At 38.7% G+C, this 10,420-nt stretch overlaps 1 protein-coding gene across 1 annotated transcript; it reads left to right on the top strand.

Moving 5' to 3' along the window:
* Positions 1-8,101: 8,101 nt before the first annotated feature.
* Positions 8,102-10,351, top strand: LOC140851115 (uncharacterized). The gene is made up of 4 exons (XM_073242631.1): positions 8,102-9,803; positions 9,888-10,021; positions 10,115-10,165; positions 10,283-10,351. The coding sequence occupies exons 1-4, from the start codon at positions 9,491-9,493 to the stop codon at positions 10,322-10,324; spliced, it is 540 nt and encodes a 179-aa protein (XP_073098732.1). The 5' UTR covers positions 8,102-9,490; the 3' UTR covers positions 10,325-10,351.
* The last annotated feature ends 69 nt before the right edge of the window (positions 10,352-10,420 follow it).

The raw sequence follows: 10,420 nt of genomic DNA, 5'->3' as shown, positions 1-10,420 counted from the left end.
ATGGATGGTTATAGCCAATACTCACTCTCACTCACCACTCACCACAAACTAAAGCTCCTTTAAATAGAGAGGATCAAGGTTCTGATACCAACTTGATCCGAATAGAGAGAAAGAAGATTTTCCTCAATTTGCTCAAATCGAATTTCTCAAAAAAAATTGAAAAAGAAGGAAGAATTGGAAAAAATAGGATCTATATCCTCATTTCTTTATTAATGATTCAATTGATTAAAACTTGAGGTACATAGCCTCTATTTATAATAATAGTGAGGTTTGCCCTTACATAATTTGGATCAAATTCTTTTTCTAATTCGAATAGGACTAGTTTTCTAAAAATATAATGACTAGTAGTAACGTTCGCAGAGCCAGAACTATGACTTATGTCAGCTGATCGGCGGTACGAGTATGTATGGGTCCGTACTGGACCAGACCGGACCGGTGCAAACTGACAAGATAGAGGAAAGGGAGGAGAAAGAGAGGAAGAGAGAGGGGGGAGAAGGAGAGGAAGAGAGGGAGAGGAAGAGAAAGAGAGGGCCTCCGACGGCCGTCGGAGGCTATCGGCGCTCTTTTTGAGCTCGATAAAGGTGGAGGGAGGGAAGAAAAGAGAGGGAGAGATCTCCTCGGATCATTGGAGGCCCTCGGAGGCCTTCGGATGGGCGTCGCCTCCGCCGCAAGCTCTCTGATGGCCGACGAGCGAGCACTGAGGAAGTGGAGGGCGATTGAGGCCAAAGGAGGACCTCCGTCCTTCTCTAGTTCGAAACAGGGTTTCGTCTTTGTTTTTTTTTTTTTTTTCAATAGGCGAAGTGGGCAATGCAATTGCCGACTTCATCTTTTTGTTTTTGGAAAAAATTTCAGCTGAAGTTGGCAAACCATTTTGCCGACTTTAGCTAATATTTTTTTTTAAAAAAGGTGACTTCGCTTGTTAAAAATTAAAAAAAAAATGAAAACAGGGGTGAACCCCTGTTTCGAACTAGACTCTGCCCTCCTCCAACCTCGGCCACCCTCCGCTCCCTCGATGTTGGCTCTTCGATCGTTGAAAAGCTTGAGGAGGCATCGCTGCCCATCTAGAGACCTCTGAGGGCCTCTGGTGATCTGGTGAGGTCTCCCTCCTCTCACTTTTTCCCTCTCTCCGCCCTTACTGAGCTTCGACGACCTCCGATGGCTGTCGGAGGCCTTCTCTTCCTCTCCCTCTCCTCTTCCCCCTCTTTTCCTCTCTTCTCCATTCCTCTGAGATGGCCACTGTGCTGTTTTTCATATTGGAACTGGATTGGTATTCCATCGGTGCGATTTGGGATGGCCTGAAGGCCCTGAACCATCCGATTCAATAAGGTTCGGCAAACTATGACTAGTAGAAATAAACAAAAAAAAGCTAATACTTTACATGAGATGGATCTTAACTCTTGCATTAACTTTGCCTTTTATCACTCCACCTAATTCTTCTCGGATTGAAAGATGTATTCGGTCAAAATTTTCTAAAAAGAAGATTTTTTGTTTGATCGGCACATTTTAGGGTCCAAATGATGAAATTTCAGTCCATTTCAACTTCAGAAGAAATTGACACTATGTTGTACATCTTGAAAAGTTATCTAATTTGAAAAATAAGATCATCTCAATCAGGCATTGTATAATGAAGTTATGGTCTTTGAAAATTTGTCTTGCGATTTGGCTTCATGATGTGGTGAATCTTGCTCCTGAATCCTATCCAGCTCTACTTATAGTGGTTGAAATGGTCCACATCAAGTCCGATGATCCGTCTAGATTAGGTGTAGGTAAGCGCCATGTGGACAAGGTTAGATAAAATAAAAGTAGATGGAAATCAAGTGATACTCATTGAGATGGATAAGATTCAGCCACAATACAAACCAAGGAGGTAGAATCAAGCCAGGATGCTGATGAGTAGGCCGATAAATCAAAGTGTGGCCCTAATCAGTCACAATACAGGGTGTATGAAGTCAGATAGCTTGTAAAAGTAGATTGAGGTGGCCGAATCAGTTTTCAAGATATTTCTAAGCGATGAAGATTGTACTGTAGACTGAATAAGGAAAGGATCAACATGAGCATATTGGAAGAGCCAAGACCGATAAGATATAATTATCTTTCTGACAGTTGGTGTGGAGCAATCGTGCTAATGAACGTGCGTGGTAGTTGACAACTAACATTAGTTACCAGAACCGCTAGAATTGAAGGCCAGACATGGGTAGCAACCATCAGTGTGGATAGTTATTATATTTTAGTATAAATAAATGGAAGTCATTACTCTATAAAGGATCCTTTGACAATCCAACATAACAATGCATTTTTATCTTATTTTAGCTTATCAGTAGCTTTTTTCTTAGGGGTAGTGTTAACTAGAGTTTTACTACTGTAGCTTAGGCTATATCCTTATCCCTATCTGAATCTATCTTCTTGGAACAATAGGATGATTGTAGCAAAAGTCCTTGAAGGTCAAGGCATCTAGACCCACGCTACTCTTGGATCCTCCCTTCTTTCACCATCTTTCTGACTGCTCTAATGCCAATGGTATCCTTGCTACAGACTTGTGTCAACAAATTTTTTGGCATGCTTGTCTCCTTAGGCAGTATGAGAGAAGCTTCGCTTGAATAGATTGAAATAAAGGAGGTTCTTGTAATGTGACTGCAGCACAATCTATTATGTCAAGTGAGTTTTATATCTCCTGCTCAAAACTTATTTAGATGCTGATTGGCTTGGTCATTATAGTATTGGCTATTTTCAATAAGTTCTTGTTTTCTGCAGAATTCTCACTTAAAAAGATTTGATAATCTTTTTAGTTTAGTTTTGAAGTTGCTTGGGAAATAATGTCCTAAATTTAGGACAATTGGCTTTATTTCCCATCCTCTAATTTAGGCATTTCTTTTTATGGTGATGTTTCCTGATATTTTGAGGACCAGAGTGATATTTAGATAGTTAATGTTTTGATTTTTTTTTTCAACAAGAAGAAAAGAGGCATTAAGAATGGTACGGGATTGATTTCTACTTTCATTATTTTAACCATCAGGATCCAAATAAGCACCTAGGGAACACTAGATTATAAGAGCTAGACAGCTGCCTTGGTAGGCCTCCAAAGAGGAGATGAAAATAATTAAGAAGAGAAGGATAATGAAAAGGAGAAGTAAACGGGGGAGGAAGAAATGAAAAGAGAAAAAAATACAGATGTCATTGTAGTGGATCGGTAGGTCTGATCATGTTTAGGGAGATTGGTTGAGTTGGCTGCATGAGCAAAAACTGTGAACCTCAATTGCCTACATAGTGTTTTTTATTTTCCTTTTTTTTTTGTTTTTAATTGGGAGGTCAAGCCTTAATAAGAACAGATCGAGTCAGAGAATTTACAACCATAACTATCAGCCATTAGCAGACTCATTAATTGTTTAGGATAGCGGTCTTGGCCTGGGTAAGTCTGATCACTAATAGTTGCTGCATTCGCCAACCAATCCACAGTTGATTCCCTTTGTGAAAAATGTATGATGGTTGAAGATGGCAGATAGTCACGTGTGATCTATATATCTTGGAGTAAAGGGTTATGCATTGGGCTACTAGTAGAGGCATGAGATATCCAAGAGATGACTGTGGATGAGTCCTCCTTGAGCCAAATCCTGGTGGCTTTGAAGGTGTGGAAGGTCACTGACACCCATTTCCAAGCAACTCCGAGCTCTTCTTCTATGACCATATGCATGGGTGGTTTATGCACTCAAGCAAAGATGGCTTTGCTTTGTTCATTTCTTAGCCGGAATCCTGCTCCAGCTGAGTGCTTTTTGACTAAGCCATTGAAATTGACCTTGAGGTGGGGACTGCCAAGAGACTAACAGAGGTGTGAAAGGAGAGAGGCTCGGAGAACCAGTGCAGTCCTAGATGGCCAACATCTCAATCTGAGTTGCTGAAGGACAATCAAATTCTCAACCAAGAAGACAGCCTACTTGGCAATGTTGTCCAGATGCAAAGCCTTCGATTGGAACAGGCATCCTTTGCAGGTAGCCTGTAAGATCGAGCAATTGTAACCAATTATGCTACAATGTACAGGAGGAGGATGGGGCTGACAGGGAAGGCTTGGAAATCTTCCATTGAATAAGGAGCATGTGGCAGGCAACCTCTTTCACCTAGGATCAACCATGTGTTGCAGTATGTTGCAGTCAACTAAGCAGTGTAGGAAATATGGTCTCTGTCTTCTAATGCTCCTGGACGCAGGTCACAGTTCAGTTATTTGTGATCAAGAAGAACCTTTCCATTAGGAAGGACTTGGATTGAATTTTCTGCTATCCAATTTCCAAATAGCAGACTCATGGTGTCATTGCAATTTTGCAATGCCAGTTAGAATTGCTAATAGTCCCTTTGAATACAAGCTGTTTTACAAGAGAATAGACCTCTTTAGTTCTCACCTTCAGGCTGTTGTTTCGTCCCCAGACCAAGTGGTCACTCCACTTGCACATAGAGGAGTTATAATGAACCAGATCTGGAGAGAATTGCTGCTGCAATTTAGTAAGATTCCACTCTCTATTAGTTGTTATAAGGTCCGCACCCATCAGATTATCTATCATGTAATCGATGTTTAGGAGTATACGCGACCTATTAATACGAGTTGTAGGAATCCAAAGCTAAGATTTATCATTAATTGTATCTCCATTGCCTAAGGCCCATCTGAAATGATTTTGTATCAAATGCACCATAGAACAGACTGCTCTCGATATTATAAAACAGTAGTGACTAGGTCTAAGCCATCTATGAACGTCCTGAATTTTTTTTTTCCATGTTAAATAGCCCTGCTTCGTAAAGAATTGGCTGCAAAACAAGGTTCGCTACTGTCTTTTCCCATGAGGGCCCGATGCCTCGAATGCCTAATGCCTCCCTCTGATCTTGGTTGACATAGGTATACAGCATTACAAGCCACTAGATGGAGCTTCCTTAGTTCTATTGTGTACCCCCCATATGAAGGTTTTGAATTACTTGATATTGTATGGTACTTAATGGAGAAAGAGCAAGTTGACATTTGGTATATTGGCATGAACAACAAAACACTTTGTAGTAATGTGGCCCTTCTTACAAAGGAGAGAGGCTTCCACTTTCAACCCATTTTATTCTAAATTTTCTCCAATAGTGGGTTGAAATATGTCATGTGTGAACGATCTTGTGACCAAGGAATACCCAAATAGTTCCAGTTCCCCCGCTTCACTGTGACCCATAATCATCTGCTTATACTCTTCTAAGTGTTGATCAGCATGGAAAGGCTAAAATGGGATATGCAATTTAGAAGGATTGAGCTCTTCACTTGATTGGGTTCAATAACCTATGAATACATTCTTCAGCTTATGGGAGTGCATAGTTGTCTTAGAAACTTGTAAACAGTTATCTCCCAACAACATTTGCGAAATGTTAGGCCTTCTCTAGATGGCTGAAATGCTCTCATGTTCTCTGTAGTCACAGATTGGTGAATAGTTCTTGATAACATACCTGCACAAAGGATGAATAAAAAGGGCAACAGTGGATAGCCTTGAGGCAGGTTGATGGTTGAGTGAACTGAGGGAACACCACCGATCAAAGCAGAAAGAAGGTACACTGACACAGCTCTTAATCTAGTTTATGAATTGAGGATGGAATTCAAAAGGCTGTAAAAGCCTCTAGAAACAAACCGAATGAACCTGCTCATAAGCTCTCTCCATGTCTACCTTGATAGCCATAATAAATTCCTCTGAGATAGCCCTGCCGATTGAATGTGAAATCTCCTGAGCAAACGCTAAGGAAGACTGGTGGAGTGAAGAGGGAGGGGTGACCAACATAAAAGCATCATCCAACAACCACAAATAGCATCTTTAAGTAACTAGGTGGTGATAACAAGTCAAAACCATGAGGTTCACTTGAAGTATTGCTTGCACTGTTCAAGATAACATCATTTACTTCACAACTTTAATCTCCATAATTTTTCATGCAATTTAGTTCAATGCACGATGTTTATCAACTAAGTCATGGACTTCTCTTTGCAATGAACCATGTATTTTTTTGGTGAAAAATGAGGCTAGTGAGCCACTTACCCCATTTGATATATATATATATATATATTATAAATATGGTGAGTCAAAATATGTGTAGGAAGGTTCAGCTGAAACAAAGTTACTAGCATGGGTGTGTGGTGCAAGGAAATGTGGGATGGAGTGGGTAGATAGTGAATTTATACAGTGGCTTGATAGGAGCCAACTACATATAGACGTTATAGAACAGGAAGGTTCAGCTTTTGTTACTATAATTTTGTTAATGGAAAATATAATTTTGTATTTCTCATCTTCATGAATACAACTTTTTAAATAGACTAAAAAGGGAATAGCTACTATGATAGCTTTACAATTGTATCCAAACACATATGGAAGCTATACAATTGTATCTAATAATCAAACAAGTATGGTAAATTTGACCCTGGAATCTCTATAGTAATCACTATCATAATAGTCATGATATTTAGGACCATAATAGCTATGATATTCTGACCATAATAGCCATGATCTTTTGATCTTGGAATTCTTGAGGATAACCATGATATTCTGACCATAATAGTCATGATTTTCTGATCTTAAAATCTTTGAGGTCATGCTTACCATAGTAGTCATGATCTTGACAACTCATTATGATATTCATCATGATTCTATGTTTTATTCTTAACACTCCCCCTCAAACTGGAGCATAGATATTAATCATGCCCAGCTTGTCACAAATGTAATCAATCCTGGTCCGGGTAAGACTCTTTGTAAACAAATCGATCAATTGATTCTCTGAGTGTATGTAATTGGTGGAAATGAGCTTTTGTTGAATCTTCTCCCTCACAAAGTGACAATCAAGGCATCCCAATGTACAGTAGTGGGTGTTGTCATGAACTGACTCCATACACTCATAGAAAATGTAATGTCTGGTCGAGTGATTGTGAGGTAGTTGAGTTTTCCAACAAGTCTTCTGTATTTCTTTGGTTCAGTAAACATCTCCCCCTCATCTACTATAAGTTTGACATTTGGATCCATAGGAGTTTCGCAAGGTTTTGCTCCAAGTAGACCAATATCTATCAAAAGATGTAAAACATACTTTCTTTGAGAAAGAAATATACCTTTCTTTGAGTAAGCTAGTTCAATACCAAGGAACAGGGTTCGCCGTGCCGTACCGTATCGGGCCGATATGGGATGTATCGAATCGGACCGATGGCCAGCCGATCCGGTTCGGGGGTTTTTTTCGAAAAACCCCTCCGAACTGTACCGAATCGCCCGGTTCGGTATGATTCGGGTCCATACCGCCCAAAATCGGGCGATATGGATCAGTACGATTCGGTTCGGCGTGAACCGAATCATACCGACAGCCTCACATGGCAAAAAGGGGGGGAATGGGCCCTGGGCTGTCTTTTAGTGGCAGCCCAGGTGATTAGGTTCTCTGAGAAGCTCGAGAGCTCTCAGAGAACTCCCGAGGCTCTTAACGAAACCGTCGAGATGCCAAAAAAATAAGAAAAAAAGAGAAAAATTCTGTCAAATTGTAGCACTGATTCTAGGAGATGCTGAGTTTTGATCGAAAGTAAGATAATGTGTTATTCTTTTAGTAAATATTTTATTTTTTTATTTTTGTTGTTAAAAATAGGATAAGAACGAGGAAGTATGAAAATAAGAGAAAATCATGTCAAAATTTTATGATTTTGGTATGATTTAATTATATGTGATAGATCTTTGAAAGACGTACATGATGACACTAAAATTGTTAATTTTTATTAATTATATATTTTTTAAATATTTATATATATTTACTTATAAAAAAATTATTAAAAAAATAAATTTGAAGAAATAAAAAATCAGAGTTTTAGAATCATGTTTAGAATGATTTAAGCTACTTAAATCTAACCTTGAATTTTTTTTGAAATATTTGAAATTAAAAAATATTTTTATAATTATTTAAATAATAAAAAAATATTATAAAAAAAAATATGTAAAAATAGTATTATATTTTAGTTAATTCAAAAATATTATTTGAAGCATATAACATATTTTTTGAATTTATGAATTTTTACTTTATATATAATATTTTTTTAATCATTATTAAACTATCGTGTTTTGTTATACCTGCAGAAATGAGTAAGAAGAAAGATTCAGAGCGTAACATTGGTTGGGATCATGGTGAGATGCTCTCGATTTGGCATTATTGAAGATGCAAATGGTACAACACAGAATTCAAGGGAGGGGTGACAGATTGAAACAGTACCTAACTGGTGGTTATCCTAATGTGTCCATGTATCGAAAATATTCGCAAGAGGTCCAATAATTGATGAAAAAATATTTTGCTGATTCAAAAGCAGCGAAGGAAAGGGCAAAGCAGAAAAGGGTCGAAGTAGACCGTCGAGCTGTAGAGCCACTTTCTTATCACTCTAGAGAATCAGAGGAGGCTTTCACTCCAGATGATGAGGCACGATTGAGACTGTCATTCAGGCGAGCTTGACTGATCAATACCGACAGGAGGAGATGGTCCGGTATAGAGCGCGATTTGGATCATCATGCTATGAATTAAGATCTTGATCAGTGATCGGTGGGGGAGAATTCGAGTTCAGGAAGACTACCTCAGTCAGATAGCCCAATGGTAGAGAGAGCAGACACAGCATGTCTTCTTTGTTTGGAGCTTTTGGCAGTAGAAGGTCCTTCAAAGATATTCTAACAGGAGCCACCATCCATGATTTGGATCCACATGCTTTGCCCAGTAAGGATTCAAAGTAGCAGAAGATTGACACTGGTGAAAAAAGATAAGAAAGATATGTGGTGAGCTATTAGATTATGGTTTCATTTCAGTCATATTCTAGCAAATGCAGCAGTCAATCCTTACTACCGATCTACTATTTCAGTCATAGGCTGTCGGTCAGGGTGTAGATCCGTCAGGACCTAGGGACATTTATGGTCAGCTTCTTGACAGCAACAAGGAGGATCTGCAGAGATGGATTATTTTTTACAAAAATAAATGACCTACATACAGACTGACAGTGATGTGTGATGGTTGGACCGGTCCTACTAGATGGAGCATCATTAATTTTTTGACATACTGTGATGAAAAAATATTTTTTCACAAATCAATTGATGCTTCAGATAAGATGCATAATGCCACATATATCCTTGCTCTGATGGAAGAGGTGATTGATTCAGTGGGTGAGCAGTATGTCGTGCAGGTCATCACAGATAATGGACCACAATATAAGGCTGTCGGAGAGTTGCTGATGGAGCAGCGACCATAGATATACTGGACCCCATGTGCTGCACATTGCATTAATCTTATATTGATGGATATTAGGAAGATTCATAGGGTACAGCAGGTAGTGGAGATTGTCCAGACTATTACTAGATTCATCTACAACCACACATGGATTTTTTCATTGATGCGGACGTATACTGGAGGAAGATCTTAAGATCAGGTATCACACGATTTGCTACCCAACTACATAGCACTTGATAGTCTTCTTCAGAAGAAAGCAGTCTTACGTCAGATGTTTGTTAGTGCCGAGTGGCAGGAGAGCAGATATGCGAGGGCCGGCACCGATGAAAGTCATGTAGAGAATTTGGTGACGAGTCAGTCATTCTGGCAGCAGACTGAGAAGGTAGTGAAGGCTATTAAGCCATTATATGAGGTGCTTCACGTCATGAACAGTGAAAGATATCCCCAGATGGACTTCTTATATTACATGATGGAGAGGTCAAAGAAACAGATCAGTGAGAATGATCCGAAACATGCTCAAGAATTCATTAACATCATTGAGTATCGTTGGGACTATCAGATGAGTAGAGATTTATATCTAGTCGGTAAGCACGGATTCAAGAATATTTTAAAATATTTTTTTTATGCTTGTAAAAGTGTACTTAATCAGTCATGAAATTTATCTGCAGCTTATTATTTGAATCCGAGATTTCAGTATACCATTTTCGGGAAAGATACGGACAACGAGTTTTTTGCTGCTTTTCGTAATGTGATATATAAGATGGTGTCCGATCTAGAAATCGTGTCATTATGTCTGCAAAAGGTATGCTAGTTTCAAACAGATATGATTATTCAACTGAATTCGATCTGTACTCAATGATATATTTATAAATTTAATAAATATTTTTTTTTATAGATGAAACAGTTTAGAGAGGGATCAGACAGCTTTGGAGTCCCATCAGCTGTTGTAAGCAAAAAGCAGATGAATCCAGATAAATTACATATCAATAATGAGCAGCATAGATTGATATGTAATTTTATTTAATAATATCATAAAATTTGATATGTAATTTTGCTTTTGCAGCTGAATGGTGGATTTATTTTGGAATGTCTGCAGAACATTTGAGAGGTATGACTGTCCGTATTCTTTTTAAAACGATCTCTGCTAGTGGCAGTGAGCGTAATTGATCGATTTTCGCTCTTATGCATAGCAAACAGAGAA

Source organism: Elaeis guineensis, chromosome 8 (assembly GCF_000442705.2).
Source record: "Elaeis guineensis isolate ETL-2024a chromosome 8, EG11, whole genome shotgun sequence".
NCBI classification, from domain to species: Eukaryota; Viridiplantae; Streptophyta; class Magnoliopsida; order Arecales; family Arecaceae; genus Elaeis; species Elaeis guineensis.
The sequence above is the reverse complement of the archived record's forward strand: the minus strand, read 5'-3'. Positions and strand labels throughout refer to the sequence as shown.